At 47.4% G+C, this 18,909-nt stretch overlaps 1 protein-coding gene across 4 annotated transcripts in view; it reads left to right on the top strand.

The window, feature by feature from the left end:
• The first annotated feature begins 837 nt into the window (after positions 1-837).
• The window catches only part of ALOX5 (arachidonate 5-lipoxygenase), a 55,193-nt gene continuing 37,121 nt past the window's right edge, over positions 838-18,909 (top strand). For 3 of the 4 annotated variants that reach the window (XM_032607658.1, XM_032607657.1, XM_032607656.1), the window contains exons 1-3: positions 838-1,121; positions 8,430-8,628; positions 13,093-13,174. In XM_032607658.1, coding sequence (XP_032463549.1) covers positions 972-1,121; positions 8,430-8,628; positions 13,093-13,174 — 431 coding nt within the window. In that variant the 5' untranslated portion in view covers positions 838-971. Of the gene's footprint in view, positions 1,122-8,429; positions 8,629-11,436; positions 11,504-13,092; positions 13,175-18,909 lie in introns of those variants that run through there. The other variant, XM_032607659.1, reaches the window with a different exon arrangement.

Below are 18,909 nucleotides of genomic sequence, written 5' to 3'. Positions count from 1 at the left end.
CTTCCCTAGGACTTCCAGCCATGGGTCCATTCCCAGAAGCCATCTCCAAACAAGTCTACCCCCTTTCCCATCACACGCCCAGCCTCCCTGCCCCCGAGTTCTGCAACCCCTCGCCTCCGAGCGCATCAACCTCCTCCAGACAACGCCTTAGGTGTCCAGATTCGGGTTTTCTTATCCTGGCCTCCCTTTCTCTGGTTGCCCTCCTTCCACTACACACTGACAATCTCCAGGCCTGAGTGTGGCTGGCACCTGACTCACCTCAGTACCCACCTGCACCCGGCGCAGAGTGACATTCAGCCAAGCCTGTGGAAGAAGCCAAAGCCCACGGAAGTCTCTGCGCTCCACAGTACCAGCTCAGGTGTCACCCCTCCAAAAGCTTTCCTGACTCCCCAGGTGGGCTCCTCTTCCCGCTGTAGACTCCCAGAGCACCCCTGCTCTCAGTAATCACAGCATGGCTAAGTGCCCCAGTCGCGCGGCCTCCCTCTAACCCTGGGGACTTGGTGAGAGCAGGGACTGTGTCTGGTTTTCCAGGCATCCCTGGAGTCCAAACCTAATGCCTCACAAGGGCCTGGCAGTGAGGGAAGCCGAGGCAGGAGGGAAGGGTGAAGAGTGAAAACAATGAATGAGAAACTGAGTGAGAGAATGAATAGAGGGAGGGAGGAGGGGATAGCAGCTGAGGTGGCCCCAGTCCCCTGACTGTCAACACAGAGGCCAAGTGGAGGAGGTGAGGTGCAGGAACGGGCGCGCTTACTGAGTCCGAGGCGGGTCAGCGAGGTCAGAGCTCCGGGAGGGCGGGGCCGGGAGCAGGGCGGGCAGGAGGGGGCGTGTCGGGGGGGCGGCAGGGGCCCCGGACGCTCAGAGGCAGGAAGCTACCGCGCGGGGTGGGCGGGAGGCGGAGACCCGCGTACCGGCGCGCCAAGGCTCTCAGTGCTCGCTGCGCCCGCGCCCCGCGGTCCTCGCTGCGCGCCACCATGCCCTCCTACACCGTCACCGTGGCCACCGGCAGCCAGTGGTTCGCGGGCACCGACGACTACATCTACCTCAGCCTCGTGGGCTCCGCGGGCTGCAGCGAGAAGCACTTGCTGGACAAGCCCTTCTACAACGACTTTGAGCGCGGCGCGGTGAGGACGCCCGGCCCTGACGGGCTGGGGTGGCCGGGACAGGGTGCGGACGTCGGGGCGGCTGGGACCCAAGTTCGGGGGCGAGGGGCTCTGAGAGGCCACTTAACTGGGCAAGCGCTGTGACCACCATTACTTGTGCCCCACTTCCTAGGGCTCCACAGATGGCACCTCGGCTGTGGGGAGAACGCGCAGGGCTGGGGGTCCAGAGGCCTGAGTTCCATCCGGGCCTGACCACTAGCTCACTCTGCCCCCCTCTCTGGGTCTCAGTTTCCCCAAATGTAAAGTACAAGGGTTGGCTTCAGGCTGGTCTAGGAGTTCGAGCCGGTGGCCCAGAGTGGCACTAGCTTATGTTTCCACACCTGGGCAGCTCACATTCTCAGGAGAGGTCCCCAGAGGAATGCAGAGGGAAAGAACGAGAGACCCAGGCCAGGAGAAGCCTTTTGCAAACCTGGAGGTCGTCGCTGGCTCCCAGCAGAGTGTACACCAGGGAACACTCCCACCCTGAGTGTGAGGGCTCAGAAGAGGAAGAAGGAGGAGGGCTTCCCCTCTCCCCTCCTCACCAGAGACACTGGAGCCTGAGAGTTCAGGGAGCAAAGGGAGCCCGTGTTGACTGCACGTCTAGTCTGTGGTGCCAGGCGCTGTGTGAGGATTCATTCAGAAGTGGGCTCCCCATGCTGACCTGGCCGTGAATTCCAGCCTGTAGCTTTCTCTGTGAGCAGCACAGCAGGTGGCGATCCTCGCCAAGTGTTTGGTGTGATGTGCCCAGTCCACTGGGCTTATTAAGTGCTCATTACTTAAGTGCTCATGAAGTGACTATTGTGACAGCTCCAACACACTACAGGTGCCCAGGAAATATCTGTTCCCTTCTGCCACCCCCAGCTTCTGAACTGGACCAAAAGGACTTAGATTTCACAAAGCTGTCTTTTTATCTCTTCATTATTTGGCTGAACCATAAGGAATTGCTCGTAGTTGACTATTTTTGACAAAACTGGCAATTTCATATGGTTCAGCCAAATACTTCTTGGATAATATTCATGAAGTGTGTTTTCGGTCTGCAGAGCCTAAAGTAAGCAAATCATAGCCCACTCCTTTTCCAGATTCCAAACTCAAAGTGAGCTTGGAACCAGGAGCCTCAGAACCTCGCTATAAGCCCATCTGACACTTAGCCAAGTTTGTCATATTAATGTGGCTAGAGGACCCTTCTAGAAGAGTTAGGTGTTGAGTATAAGAACTACCTCCTATTGTTTGGTTTCCCCAACCAGGGAACTGGCCCAGAGGATGGTGGTGCAGGAGGGCTAATGGGTCATCCGTTTGGGATAATGACACCCTCGGCCATTCTGAAGCACCGTCAGAAATAATTATTTCCATTATTTCATGGATTCCCCCAACACGTATGGGAGGAGAACAGGTTACAGACTTCTCTGCCTTTATAAGTGGTCCACAGTGGGTCCGTTCTCCTCCACATACGACACACGTCAGTGTACAGCATAAGCAGCCGGGTGTGGCATCTCAGAGGGGAGGTATGGGGGTGTGACCATAAAAGAGTCGTTAGAAGAGGGGTGAAAGCATCCCTCTGTTCATTATTTCCCCACCCTGAGAATTCATTCAAATGACATTATGATTAAACACTTCAGTGAGAGTCCCAGCAGCAAATTTCAGGAGAGATTTGCATGTCACATTTCCATTGTGGTGAGAGGGGGCAGGTCAGGAGGGGCACTGCAGGGGAATCGCTGGCTCCAAAAGGCTCTTTGAAAAAAATCATCTTTTGAGAAAGCTTCTGCTTATGCAAAGTTACTCCACACTTGCACAGCCCAGATCTACTTCCTCAATCTCCAGCCAATGCATCTTAAGGACAATCCGTCCCATTTGGGTAAAGGTGAAGGAGAAATCTTAGAGGAAATACTTGCAGAGAAGATAAGGCTAACCCATTTTACCCGAAAAGTGTTACAATCATATAGATATAAACAGTTACAGTAACAACAATAAAGACTTTTCTGGGCAACCAATTCATAGTCATTTCCAGCTCATTGGCAGGTCAATACAGCATTCTCCCATGCAACAATTCAGGCCCCTAATGGATGGGAACTGATTTTTTTCTCAATAAATGAGTCACAAATCCCTGGTTATTTCTCATCAGAGTTCTGCCAAGTGATTCAGGACAGGATTGGGAATTGGGGTCCTTCGCAGGTGAGATTGTCCTGTCAACCGTCACGCCATCTGCTGGGAAAGCCCAGGCGGTGGACCCACATAGCCCAGAGACGTAGCCCAAATTTAGCAAATTGATTTGTTCCTTTGGCTCTGTCGATTTAAAAGTAATTCAAGTCCCCGATAGGATAACTTTCACAGATCCAAAGATTTCTGGGAAGTCTTACCTGACCCTTTTTCATTCCCTGGCAGCACTTTTAGGAAAGCGAAAGGCAGTAGGGTTATGCTTAGTATATCACCCTTGAATGTACTCAGTACGTGTGAACGAGTCTTACAACTATACTTCTTAAATATTTTCTGTGAATATTCTTACAGTATATTCATGAAGAATGTATTCTAGAATACACCTTCTCAGAAATGATAATATAGTACTGAAGAGTAAATATTTCCTTCTGACCCTCAATCCCTCTATCCCCACCTTCCCTCTCTGTCCCATCTCTTCCCTACATTCTGCCTCTTCTTCCTCCTTCTCTTCCTTCCTCTGCTCCCTATTCCCCACAATTCCCCATGTCCCTCGTTTCTCTCGTTTACTGCTCCAACTTCTCCCTTCTGCTGTCTCCTAGATTCCCCCAGCTCCCCCATTCTTTGCTCCCTCAGCCTCCCTAACCACTGCCCCTTTTCTCCCTCTCTCTGCCCCAGCCTCTCCCTTGTCCACCCCTTAATCATCTCCCTCTGTCTCTACTCCACAGCCCCCTCCCACCACCCACCAGCCCCTCACTAGACCCCTCCAAGACAGGCAGTCCAGGCTGGACCACATCATGACTCTTCTCTGTCCTTGCTCTAGCAGGGATCTGGGGCAGAAACAAATGAAACCTTTCTTTAAATGCTGATATAAAGATCAAGCAGGATTTCCCTGGTGGTGCAGTGGTTAAGAATCCACCTGCCAATGCAGGGGACACGGGTTCGAGCCCTGGTCCGGGAAGATCCCACATGCCACGGAGCAGCTAAGCCCATGCGCTACAACTCCTGAGCCCACATGCCACAACTACTGAAGCCTGTGCACCTAGAGCCCTTGCTCTGCAACAAGAGAAGCCACCACAATGCGAAGCCCGCGCACCACAACGAAGAGTAGCCCCTGCTCGCCACAACTAGAGAAAGCCCGTGCGGAGCAATGAAGACCCAACTCAGCCAAAAATAAATAAATTAATTAATTTTAAAAAAAAAAAGATCAAGCAAAAAACTGGCCAGCTAACAATTTGCTGAAATATTCAAAAGCCTTAAAGCTGGGTATCCAATAGAGGATTGAGAGCAACGGGTGAAATCAGCAAACTGGCCATTCTGAGAAAGGACTGGTGAATATCACGTTTCCCAGGCTCCATGTCTCTTTCCAGTGTCTGACCACTGCACCCACCACCTCTGCCCCGAGAACTCCATGCTCCAGCCTCCTCCTCTCACATGCGAATTCCCCACCTCCTTTCTCTACATTCAGAATGCCCTACCCATTCCCCTTCTTCTCCACTCAACTCACCTCTGAAATCTTACCAACTCCCAAGAGCTGCCCCAAATGCCACCTTGTAGGAAGCTTTTCCTTGTCCTCCACCCCACCCCACATCGCCCCTTCATACTCCATGGAGGGCTTGAACCAGGGCCCAAAGCCAGGTCACCTGGCTCCCAGGCCAAGGCTTTTCCCACAATGTGGCCATGGGAAACAGTGAGAGGAACCCAGGTTAGGCCATCACACAGGTGTGGGTTCTAATCGTGGGGCCACCAGTTACTCACTAGCATGGTAGCTGCCTGACCTCTCTTGAGCCTCAGTTTCCAACTGTAAATGAGATAATCATCCACTCGGCCGTGCACATGTGCTGTATTTTTTGAGGGCCTGCCATGCGCCGTGCCATCCATTGTTGATACAATGTTGATCCACTGTTCAGAATGGACATGTGATATTAACGTGTCAAGGCAAATTAGTCAACAAACACAGTATCCACCCAGCATACTGGCCCAGGGAGAGGAGGAAGGAAGGTTGTCACACCCTGTAGCTCTTTGTATCTTCCAAAGACCTGACTTTGCTGTTTGACACACAGGGCCCTGAGATCTTCCTGGAGGCCCCTCTCTATCCCCTGTGACTCTCCAGCAGTGGCTCCCTTGGATGCCAGTGTCCAGTGTCACCAGACTTTGTCCCTGAGACTGCCTGAGTTAGGTGGGACTGAACTCGGGCCCTGGTTCACCTCCAGTAGCAGCGGGCCTGAAGCCACGTCCAGCCAGAGACAAGCCAGACTGGCAGTCCTCTCCCATTGCAAGACTCTGTCAGATGGCCTACTGAGTCCCTGTAGGTCTGTCCAGTGATTTCATCCGGGTGAAACTCCAGGGCCCTCTGCCAGGTGCCTGTGGGTCGTTGGGAAAGGGTGACCTGGAGGGCCTATTCTCCTGTGACTGCACCATAGGTGTGCCCAGGGTGACCCTGCTCTCCCTTCTCTCAGAGAAGCTACTCGTCTCTTCCTTATCAGTCCCCACCCTCAGCTGGACGTCTGGCCCTCCCTCTGAGAATCGCCCTGGAGAGGCTCCCTGCGCCCCATCTCCCTTCCCTTTGTGATCCAAGGCTCCTCCCTCCCATGAGAGTTGCCCACCTCAGATGCTTATGGCGCCTGGTACTTTAGATGGCCGTCCCCTCCCCCTTCGCCTCAGCCTTCCTGGCATCAACCTCCCAGACACCTGCAGCCCCTCGGAGCCACCGGAAAGCCACTTCCCTTGGAGCAGCCACCCCGAGCCAAGGCCCAAGCCTCAACACAGGCTGACTTCCCTTTGCTCGGCCTGCACTGCCAGCAACAAAAATGCCTCCGGTTCTCACTCAGCCTCAAGGCCCCTTCTCCATCCTCACGGGAATTCCCTTCAGGTTTTGAGCCAAGTTGTTTCTGCTCATGGGCTCAATTTCTTCCTCCCATCTCTACTTCTGGCTACTCAATGTGGCACATGTAGTCAAGCATGGACCTCAGCGCAGGGGCCCATGCTAGCTCAGAGCCGCTCGCAAGGCAGTGTGGGACTTGCTGAACCCCCAGGAGTCAAGGAGGGAGGACCAGGTGGTTCTGATACACACAGCAGCTGGTGGTCTGTGCCTCTGGAGAAAGGAGCCCCCTCAGGCATCATGTCATTTGGATTTCTCAATGGTCCTGCAAGCTAAGCGTGATCTCCCCTTGATAGATGAAGAAACATAGCTTCAGAGAATGTAACAGTTTGCCCTGGCCCATGGTCAGTTACTTTGGAGCTGGATGTGAACTCAAGGCCCCTGAGGCTTTCTGAGCTGCCCTGACACTCAGGCTCACCTCGCCCTCTGCCCCTCACTGCCCTCCTCCAGGTCCTCGGTGGGAATCTCTGTCTTGACCCCGCAAGAGGGCCACGGTCTCTGCAGATACTCGTGGCAGGTGGGACTTTGAATGGGGTGGGCCCTGCAAACATCCAGTCTTAAGCCACCAGTCCCCACTCTGCTTCTCCAGGTGGATGTTGGGCCCCTTGCTTCATCAAAACCTTCCTGCCCTGGCCCACTGATGCCTCAGGTCAGGGGCCTCCCTTCTCTCCCCACCCCTGGGAAGCCACCCAACAAGCGCTGTGTCCTTCCTTTCCTCTCCCTCCTCCCAGCTTCTTAGGTCATCCAGCCCCTCACTGGGACTCCTCTCCCAACTCTATCCGGGGCCTACCGCCTTCTCCCCATGCATCGGCACCCTGTGGTACAGACAGGCCCCTCTGCCTGAGGTCCCACAGGCCCTGGGGGGCAATGCTCTCTGTGACCTCGCCTGTGGGGCAGGAGGGTTCTTTGACCTGCAGGATGGGCAGGACAGATGTGCTGGCACACCTGTTAGGGACCCAGCACACAGGCTGGCTCCTCTGTCCCCAGAAAGTGTTTCTAACTGAGGACCAGGCCCAGACCACCAGGCACTAGGAAGAGACTTCCCTTTCTGACCACAAGCATCTGGCATCTGAGGCAGCCAGGACCTGCGAGCTGCTCACTGTGCTCAGAGCCAAGGGCTTTGCTGAAAATGTTCAACTTCCCACTCACTTTAAGAAGTCCTCCCAGTGGCATTTGGAGGGAGAAGGATGGAAATGGGGATGCATGGGGTCATGTGCGAGATGAACACCCTTGCCCTCCACTTACTTCACCATCACACTGAGAACTCTAAGCCTGCCACCGAGGAAAAAGTTCAGAGATGGGTGAAATCTGGCTTAGAAAGTGCCTCAGAGGGCGTTGAGTCTGGGGCTCCCCAAACCTACTGGTCTTTGGAACGCCCGATGCAAAGCTTGAGCCCCCGTCCTTCCTTCCCATCTGCCGTCCAGAGCTGCACATGCGCAGATCATGCAACAGCCATGGAGCGGCTGCCCTGCACTGCCACTGTGCCAGCCCCTCTCCTGGGGTCGGGAGCCTGGCAGCAGCCTGGGGAGCAGTGCTGCACATGGCCTGAGGTAGCAAGGCCGGCCTCGATCCACCACTGTGCCTTGGATATAGTGGAAACTGCTTATTCGATTTTCTTGGCATCACTGTGGCTCAGTGAACTGCAGAGGCCCCAGGACAGCTTGAACTGTGTGACTTCACTTTTATCTGAGCCTCCCCATTTGCACTCAGTTATTTGCCCCACTGAGAATGAGAGAGATATGGAAAGACCTGGATTGGAATTCCAGCTCTGCCAATTAGTAGTAGAAGTGGGGCTTACTGAACCTCACTGTCTTCATCCGAGACGCAGGTCATAACTCCCCACCCCTCCCAAAGTTGTTGTGGGATCTATAGCAACGTCAGCAAGCCCTTTGCAAGCTATAAAGGGCTGCCCTTGAGTGCGAGGTCCAGTTTGTCCATCTAGCCCTGTAAGGTAGCAGGGCCAGCAGCCTTGCTGCCCTTGTTGTGAGTGGGGGCAGCTGCAGAGGCCCTCACCGAGCCTGGCCTGGCACTGGGCTGTGCGCAGACAGCAGAATGTCTCTCTCTGAGCAGCGCCATCCCTTGCTCGCTAGACTTCCATCTCTTAAGGGTAGAGCTGGGGCATTGGCCATCTCTGTCACCCAGGGTACAGCAGAGCCATGCCAAGGGCAGGCATTTGGCAGACATCTCATCTAAATGGATTGAGGGTGATTCAAAGGCTCAGGAGCTCCCAGATGGTCTGACTTGCCTTTTCTCCTTCTCAGGTTGATTCTTACAATGTTGTAGTTGATGACGAACTGGGCGACATCCAGCTGATCAGAATCGAGAAGCGCAAGTACTGGCTCCATGACGACTGGTACCTGAAGTACATCACGCTGAAGACGCCCTGCGGGGATTACATTGAGTTCCCCTGCTACCGCTGGATCTCAGGCGAGAGTGAAACTGTCCTGAGAGATGGACGAGGTGAGCGGCTTAGGCCCCTTCCACTCCCTGGGCTTACGGGGAATGAGAGCGTTTGCAGGCACTCCTTCCTCAAAGAGCTGTATCCGTGGGAATAATAACCATGCTGTCCGTGGTTGAGCACCTGCTTCGTGCCTCGATGCACCTGTAGGAGGTGTGATCTTCCTCCAGGTACTAACAAGCCCCAGGTTCAGAGGGGGAAGTGACAGGCCCCAGGCTCCATCCAGCCATGTCCCCTCTCTGCTATAAAGTCCTTCAGGAGAAGATTATGACCCCCTTTTTGCCAGAGGGTAACTGGGGTCCCTAGTAACACATACCCCTGGGACGTGCCCCTGGATGGGCAGTTCTTCAGCTGAGTTCTCAGCTCTCCTCTCTGTGAGGTCACAGTAGGGCTTGGGCTCCAGGGACCCCATGCAGGCCAGGAAAAGGAAGGGGTTGACCAGGAGTGCCTGAGTGCCAGCTCAGAGGAACTGTGGGCAGACCTGGTGTTCGACGGTCACCAGTCATTAAACACGAAGTCCCACTTTTTGCTGAAAGAGAAAAGAACCTAAAATATACCCTCTTAAGCAAGACCCTCAAATGTGCAAACCCCAATCTGGCACTTCCTCGGGAGGCCATTCTTGGTAAGAGACACGCAGCTGGCCTGGCTGGAGGAGGAGGAGAGAGGAGCAGATGGCAGGGGTCAGCTAAGACCCCTTTCCCTCTGAATGACGCCCCACTTGCACACCAGCCTCTTAGCGTGTGTGAGTCAAATCCATGCCTTGGCAACATCCTGCCTTACCTTAGTCATGACCCTTCAGCTTGCTCATCTCGAAACCTGAAATGATATAGTGCATCCACTAGAATAATGAGGAGGGGGACAGCTGCTTCTTCCAGTGCCACCGTCTAACACCTCCTAGCTGACAACACATTTCCTATCACTAGTTCATTTGCTCTTCACAGAACTTTGGCAGTGTAGGTAAGATGAGAATGATTAGTACCCCCTCTATTTTAGCTAAGAAAACCAAGACACAGGAGGAAAAGGTCTTCTCTACCTGGTGTACTTAAAACTCTCAGGCCACATCCCATTGCTTCTGACATGGAATTTAACTTAAGAAACAAAAAAAAAAGAAAGAAAGAAAATTCCAAGATTATTTCTGAACTAAATGATTGGGGCAGGAAGGATTTTTATCCCCTGTCTTCATGGCAGGGAAGATCACAAAAGTCACTCTGTCTTACGGTGGCCAGCATGGGAAAGGTTGCAGACAGGGCACTTCTCATTTACCAGGACTGTAGAAACACGAGCTCCACATCTCCCTCCTGCCCCCCTCCTACCCACGGTCTCAGATGTGTAGTCCTTCTTCCCACGGACCCCGAATCTCTTTCCAACAAAAAAGCATATGGCACCTTCCAGTTGGGATACTTAGAAGGTGTAGGCCAGCGTGCAGGGCCATTAGAACTCCTAGTCCTGGTGGGGTCGGGGAAGGGAAAGAATGTGAGAATAACCCAAAAGGGAAGTGTTCTGGAGCCAGAGCTGCCTGGGGAGGAGCTCTGGTCCTCAGTAGAGATGCAGACAGCCTGGAGAGACCCTACAGAGAGAGGCTGGGGAAGAAGTGTCCTCTCCTCACTGTCCCGTACCCTCCAGTCTCTGGTCAGGGTTCCCAGTGGCTGAACCGAACGTGAAGCCCACTGATGCATTGATCAGGGACCTTCGGGGACAGCACAGGTGAAGGGTGGATCTGGAGGGGCACATGGAAGCCACCCAGTATGTTCCACTTGTCAGTTGCTGTGTAGCACTCTTAGTGGCTTGAAACAGCCATTTCATTTTGCTCATGATCTTAGGGGTCAGGAATTTGGGGAAGGCTCAGCTGGGTGGTCCCTCTGTGAGCCATGGGGCATCCGCTGAGAGAGGAAGGGCTAGAGGATTCGCTTCTAAGATGGTTCTCCTCTCGTGTGCTTCAGGGCTCCGTGGTCTCTCCCTCTCCACATGGCATCTCATTTTTAAGGCTTCCCCGTAGAGCCTGGGCTTCTCACAGCTTGGTGGTCTCAGGGTAGTTGCACTTCTTTTTGTGGTGGCTGGCTTCCAAAAGCAAGAGACAGAAAGTGGAAGATGCCAGTTTCTTCAAGCCTGGCCCTGGAAACTGGCCCAGTGTAACTTCTACCACGTTCTGTTGGTCCAAGCAGTCACAGAGTCCACCCAGACGCAAGGGGAACATAGACCTCCTCTCAATGGAAGGAATGTCAAAGAATTTGTGGCCATCTTTGGTCCACCACATGGCACGACAACCAACCCTTTGGGCAACCTGGAAATGAGGGGGCCCAGCCCACAAGTGATTCAATCACTCACCACATAGAAACCTCTGGAAACTAATATTTCACCACTGCACTTGGGGTGACCATAGAAGTCAGAGGGCTGTCTCTGTGGTGACTGACATTTTTGTAAAATACAATAAAAGTTAACTACTAGAAAAATGAAATAAAAAACAAACCAAAGCCATTCAAAATACAAGCCCTGTTTTTATTATCAGATGCAACAGTCAGAAGTATTTTAGCAAGTTACTCTAAGTTTGTAAACCTGTACACTCAACCTCTGTTCTCACCTCATTGCAGACCAGCACCCAACAGTTCTGAGCCTCACAGAGCTCTCTGGCCCATTGCACCTCTGCCTGAGGCAGCTCCAGTCCCAGGCTTGGAACTGGGGCCCAAAGAGGAAGATCAGTGGGTCACTGTGGTCCCAGGGATTCCAAGCATCTATGTGAAAGACTCATATCAGTCTTTTGGAGTCTGTCCCCCTGAACTCTGCTGTAGTCAGTCCAGGCTTTGTCACCTGCCTTGTTCCCAGAAGTTCTGTTCGTCAGTGGGGCCAGGAAGAAGGATGCTATATGCCATTTGAAACTTGGTAGGTTGCAATTTTACACATTCTCTGACTTATTCATACAGTAAAGCTAAGGAGATACAACTCCTCAGAGCAAGGTGCCTGAGAAATAGGCAGGTTCTTTAAGGGTGGATAAGAGATGATGAATGTGCCAGTGACAGCTGTTGTTACATTTAATACTCACCTTGCCTTCAATGGCCTAGAGCCTCCCCACTTATTTACAAAAATGTCAGTCTGTGATGGAATGGAAGTTTTAAAAAGCCGGCTCTTCACCACAGAGAGCTGGAGAAGCTCTTCACTGCAGCGGCCCCCTTTCAAGGAGATGCTCTGGAATCCTGCCAGTCGGGGTTCCATTGACTGTGTTCACTGATTTTACCCTAAATAATAGTATAAAGGGTAATCTTGATCTGACCTCTCCTGCTCTAAAGGCCCTGAGAAGTGTTACCAACCGTGCCCTTAGCCACCTGCCCATTCCTGAAATGAAAGATGAGACACCTTTGAAGTCTGGCTTAGAGGGAGGAAGAGGACACTCAGGTCCATGATAGTTATAAGGACAACAGTGATAACCATGGTTCCCATTTACTGGGCACTTACTGGTCCTAAGCACTGTATGGAGTGATTTGCTGCAGTCTCCCCCTAAATCCCCACCATGGCCCTAGAAATAAGCGTTATTATCTCCATTTTACATGGGAAGAAGCTAAGGCAGCTTGCTCAAGTTCACACAGCTTTAAGTGACACAGCCCTAGTCCAAACCCAAACCCAAGAACATCTCTTCTAAAGCCCACACTCTAGGACATGACAGGCTGTTTTAGAATAAGCTCCATTCTCATTCCTCTGTGTAGCCACCACAGGAAACTGGATAGTGTCAGCGTCTGTATATTGAATCTTAAGTCACACATTTCTCCAGGAAGCAACCAACTGGACTTAGAAACACAAGAGCCATGAGTCCCTGCTATTCTCTCAGGCAACATGGAAACCCGCAGTGGCTGCCATTTCTGCTCTGCGTGAGAAATGCAGGAATGAACTGCTCTGAAGTGGTTTGAAGAGATCCACCAAAGATCACGGAATGCCTTTCCTCTGAAGTGGAAAAGCAGCTCTGCACCAGGGGCCCCACGATTCTTGGCAAAGGCAGTGTCCTGGGAGCCCCCAGGTGGAAATCCACAGGCAGGCCAGAGGTGGGCACACTGTGCCTGCCAGAGAATCATCGGTCTGCCTTCCTGTAATTCACGATGAGAACCAAGCCTGGCTTACGTATCTGGATGTGATTCTCAGAACCCCGAGGTTCAGAGCCCCCAGGCTTGCTGAGTGAGCAGACAGGAGGAGGAGGAACTGGATTTGTCTTTTATAAAGAGAGTTAGCTGACAGCATGGGATTTGAGTCTTGTGTTGAAAATCCACTAATTAGGTTGTGACCTTGGGTAAAGTTCAAGGGCAAATCTATTCAACCTCCCACACCCCCATTTCTTTGCCATAAAATGAGGGAGTGTTCCGAGGCTTAAATGAGACGATACACATAAAGCACTTGGCTCGGGAAGGGTGTCTGAGGGAAATCTGAAAACGGATGATGTTAATGTGCTTCCCTAGGCTCTTCTCACCCATGTCCTTTTCTCACAGCAAAGTTGGCCTGTGATGACCAAATTCACATTCTCAAGCAGCACAGACGTAAAGAACTGGAAACACGGCAAAAAGAGTATCGGTGAGTTATGACATCAGACCAAATGGCTTGGGGCCATGGTGTCTTCTATCTCGGGGGCATAACCCTGCCCACAGTTTATGGCCCATCATTGCTGGTACGTGATGACCAAGGGACCAGATCCCTTCAGTGCTCCTCAATACCCAAGTTCCACCTTACCACCACTCCAGGCAGAGATGGTGAAAGAGTTATGAAAAACTTGGGATCAACCGTATTGGCATTTAGGAGGAATGGGACAGTAAAGGCTTGAATTCACCTTGATGTTCTCCCACTCCCGTTGTAGGAATTACCCTTCACTTTTTATGTCTTCTTATAATAATTCAGTTATAAATGTGATACATAATCTACAAGAAAATTGACAAATCTTTAGCTAACAGACTAAGAGAAAAGAGAAGACTCAATTTATTAACATTAGAAATAAGAGAGGGAACATCAATACCAACCTCACAGAAATTAAAATGAATGAAAGGGAATAGTATGAACAATTGTATACCAACCAATTAAATAACTTAGACGAAAAGGACAAATTCCTTAGACAGAAACTGCCAAAGCTGACTCAAGAACAAATCAAATGAATAGACTGATCACAAGAAAAGAGAGTGAATACTAATTTTAAATTAATTTTAAAACTTCCTACTAAGTAATTTTAAAACTTCCTACAAAGGAAAGCCCAGGCCCATATGGCTTCACTGGTGAATTATAGCAAACATTTAAAAAATTAATACCAGCCCTGCATAAACTCTTCCAAAAAATAGAAAAGGAGAGAACTTGTCTCAACTCATTGTATGAGGCCAGTATTATACCCAAACCAGATGTCATAAGAAAACTACACATCAATATCTTTTATGAATATAGATACAAATATTTTCAACAAAGTACCAGCAAACAAAATCCAGCAGCACATAAAAGACATTATACAATATGAAGAGGTGGGATTGATTCCAAGTATGCAAGATTCGTTTAACATCCAAAAATCAATTAATGTAATACACCATATGAATAAAGAACAAAAAATACATGGTCAAAAACAATACATGATCATCTTAATAGACACACAAGAAAGCATTTGACAAAAATTTTAAAAAACACTCAAAAAATAGGAACTGAAGGGAACTTCCTCAACCTGATAAAGTGCATCTACAAAAACTTCACAGTTAACATCATACTTAGTGGGAAAAGACTGCATGCCTTCCTCCTAAGATCCAGGAACAAGATAAGTATATCAGCTTTTGCCACTTCTACTCAACACTGTACTGGAGGTTCTAGCCAGGGCAATTAGACAAGAAGGAAGAAAAAACATCCGTATTGGAGAACAATAAGTAAAACCATTGCTATTCACAGAGGACATGGCCTTGTGTGTAGAAAATCCTAAGGAATTCACCAAAAAAATCATTGGAACTGAAAACAAGCAATATTGCAGCATACAAGACCAATATGCAAAATTCAGTTGTTTTTGTGAGCAATCAATAATTTAAAATGAAAATAAGAAAACAATTCCATTTACAATAACATCAAAAGGAATAAAATATTTATGAATAAATTTAACAAAAGAAGTTTAAGACGTACACAATGAAAACTACAAAATACTGTTGAAATTAATTAAAGAAGAGCTAAATAAGATGAAAGACATCTCATGTTCATGGACCAAAGGACTTACATTGTTTAAATGGCACTACTCCCCAAAGCAATGTACAAATTCAACACAATCGCTATCAAAATCCCTGCTGACTTTTTTGCAGAAATTGACAAGCTGATTCTAAAATTCATATGGAAATGCAAGGAACCCAGAATAGTCAAAACAATCTTGAAAAAAAAGTAAACAAAGTTGGATGATTCACACTTCTCAATATCCCAAGTACTACACCACTGCAGTAGTCAAGACAATGTAGTATTCACATAAGGATAGACGTATAGATCAATGAAATAGAATTGAGAGTCCAGAAATAAGCCCTTACACTTATGGTCAATTAGTTTTCAACAGAGGCAACAAGACCATTCAATGGGGAAAGAAGTCTTTTCCACAAATGGTGTTGGGACAACTGAATAGCCACGTGCAAAAGAATGAAGTTGAACCCTTACCTCACACCACATATGTAAATTAAAATGGATCAAACACCTAAATGTAAGAGATAAAACTATAAAACTTTGAAGAAAACATGGGTAAATCTTCATGACCCTGAATTTGGCAGAGGATTTTTATATATGACCATGAAAGCATAAGCAACAAAAGAAATACAGATAAGTCGATGTCATCAAATTTTAAAACTTCTATGCTTCAAGGACACCACCAAGAAAGTGAAAGAACAACCCACAGAATGGGAAAAAATATTTGCAAATCATGTATCTGTTATGGGACTTGGATCCAGTACATAAAGAACTCTTACAACTTAATGATAAAAGATAAATAATCCAATTTAAAAATCGGCAAGGACCTGAATTGATATTTTTCCAAGGAAGATATACAAATGACCAATAAGTACATGAAAAGATGCTTGACATCATTATTCATCATGGAAATGGAGATCAGCACCACAGTGAGATACCACTTCACACTCACGAAGATGGCTAGAATCAAAAAGTCAAATAATAACAACGTGAGGATGTGGAGAAGTCAGAACCCTCATACACTGCTGGTGGGAATGTAAAATGTAACAGCTGCTTTGGAAAACAGTCTGATAGTTCCTCAATCTATTAAACACAGAGTAACCATATGATCCAGCAATTCCACACCTAAGCATATACCCAAGAGAAATGAAAACTTATGTTCACACAAATATACCTGTGCGTGAATATTTATAGCATCATTATCCATAATAGCCAAAAGGTGAATACAACCCAAATGTTCATGAACTGATGAATGTCAGTGGTATATCTATATAATGGAATATATTTTGGCCATAAAGAGGAATGAATAAACACTTCTCCAGAGCAAATATATAAATGGCCAATAAGCACATGCAAAGATGCTCAAAACCATTAGTCATCAAGAAAATGCAAATTGAAAGCACAATGAGATACCACTTCACACACACTAGGATGGTTGGAATTAAAAAGACAGATAATAAGAAGTGCTATGAAGCATGTGGAAAAACTGGAGCCCTCATATATTGCTGGTGCAATGTAAAATGAAGCAGCCACTTTGGAAAACAGTTTAGCACTTCTACCTAGGTACTTACACAAAACTAATGAAATCGTATTTCTACACACACAAAAAAACTTATACACAAATATTTATAATAACACTATTCATAATACCCCCAAACTAGAAACAACCTAAATTCTGTTAATTGATGAATGGATAAATAAAATGCTGTATATCCATGCAATGGAATATTATTTGGCATTGAACTATGGATACATGCTAAACTATAGATGAACCTCAAAAACATTATAATAAATGAAAAGGTCATATACAAAAGGCTACATGGTGTATGATTCTATTTATATGAAATGTCCAGAAGAGGCAAGTCTATGGACACACATTAGTAGATTAGTAGTTGCCTAGAGCTGAAAGTTGGGGGTGGGACATGGAGAATGACCATTAATGGGTACAAAGTTTCTTTTGGGGTGAACATATTCCAAAATTAGATTATGGTGATGGTTGCTCAACTCTGTAAATATGCTACAAACCTTGTAATTGGATACTTTTAAGGGACGAATTTTAGTGTATGTAAATTATATCTCAATATAACTGTTTTTAAAAATAATACATGAGCAAGAGTGCACATCTGGAAAGTGGTGGTCAGTGGGCTGTATCCAGCCTATAAATGTGTTTATTGGGTCATTGTGGAATTCTGAGTAAACAGGGCTCATTCTCTAGGTTTCCCCAGTCCAATACCAGTCTATCATCTATATCAAGGCTTCTTTCATTTCCTACTTTGGCCCCTGGAGACATTTGAGTTTGAGACTCCTTCCAAGAGAAGGAACAGTCAGCATGGTTAACTGGGCAGGGGCAGGGGTGGGGGGGTTGCTTTTGGAGAGTGATGACTGCTACACTTTTCACATATTCCTCTATAATTCAAATTCTTACAAGGAATATGTAATATGTCAGGTTTTGTTGTTTTTTTCAATCCAGTAAAGCAAGAGAAGGGGAATAATGTAGAAGGAGAATAATGTAGAAGCAGGAAAAATACCTGTAATCCATCCATTTCCACTTTTATTTCTTTGGGATTATATTGTATACATGACTTGACAGCCTCCTTTTTTTCCCTTAGAAGTATAGCAGGATCATTTCCCCATATTTAAAAAATCTCATCACAAACATTATTCTAGTTTTTATATAATATTTCATTGTATGGATGCACCATACTTTACTTAAACACTAACCTGACTGGACATTTAGGAGGTTTTTAATTTTTTACTCTTATAAACAATGTGAAAATCTTTCCTTTTTGTGTGTATTATTAAGTATTTCTTCAGGATAGATACCCAGAAATGAAATTACTAAGTCAAATAGTAGAAGTTATTAGTATATATAGACAAATTTCTCTTCAAAAATCTTTAACCATTTTTCATGATCAATGTGTAGATACCTAGTTCACTAATCCTTGCTGTAGCTGGGTGGTATCTTCTATTTTTTTAACTTTTCTAATTTGTAAAGACATCTCTTTTCTCTTAGCCCCTTATTCTTTCCCGCTTTCATGGGCCCACTGCTGTCCAGTGGTTGAGAAGTCCCCACTGAGACCAATGATTGCCCCAGTCTCAAAATTATCTTTAGCTCTATCCCCTGTTCCTTGAAAAACTTACATTTCCATGAAACAGAATGGAAAATGAGAAACAGGGCCATACACACATGGATACTTGATATATTACAGAGCCTCTGACAATGGGTAGTGTGGGACTCTTGGGAATCCATACAGAACAGAGAGAGAAAAGTGGAGGAAGAGAAAAAGGAGAAGAAATTGGACTCTACATCATATCATTCAGAAAACTCATTGTTGGGTTGAATAGACTTAAATGTTAAAGGCAAAACTATAAAACTTTTAAACTATAGAAGATTCTTCTTCATGACCTCAAGGAAAAAAGATTTTTCAAACAAGACTCAAAATGTACTAACCATAGAGGAAAAGAATAAACTCACCTATCTCAAAGTGAGGAACTTCAGTTCACTACAAGACACCACAAAGAGAGTCAGGAGAAAGTTCGCAGAGTGATGGACAAGAATTATTATTTATCATGTACCAAGGACCCCTACAAATCTACAGAAGAGCATTGTCAATTCAGTAGAAGAATGGACACTGCAGTCCCTGCACAAAATATAAGCAGCAAGTATACGAAAAGGCGCTCAACCTCATTTGTTATCAGAGGAATCAAAAGTAAGATCACAATGAGCTACTGCTGCACACACACACACACACACACACACACACACACACGGGCAAAACTGAAACAACTTGACAATACCCAAGTGTTAAAGAAGGTATGAAGGGATGGGAAGGCTCATACACTGCTGACAGGGATATAAATTGAAACGACCTCTGTAGAACACAGTTTTGCAATATTTGGTGAAATTGAAGCTACATTATAATCTTTGACTCAGAAATTCTACTCCTGGATCTAAATCCGGGTGTGCAGGTGCACCTGGATACATGTACACAGATGGTCACAACAGTATTATTTATGAGAGCCAAAAAATTGGAAACCACCCAATGTCCATCAGCAGTGGAACAAATTCTGATAACTCTACCCTGCAAGGAAGAGCAGTGAACTGTTGGTACCCACAGCAACATGAACAAACC

The sequence above is a fragment of the Phocoena sinus genome, chromosome 16 (assembly GCF_008692025.1).
Source record: "Phocoena sinus isolate mPhoSin1 chromosome 16, mPhoSin1.pri, whole genome shotgun sequence".
NCBI lineage: Eukaryota > Metazoa > Chordata > Mammalia > Artiodactyla > Phocoenidae > Phocoena > Phocoena sinus.
This window is presented reverse-complemented; position numbering and strand designations above follow the sequence as displayed.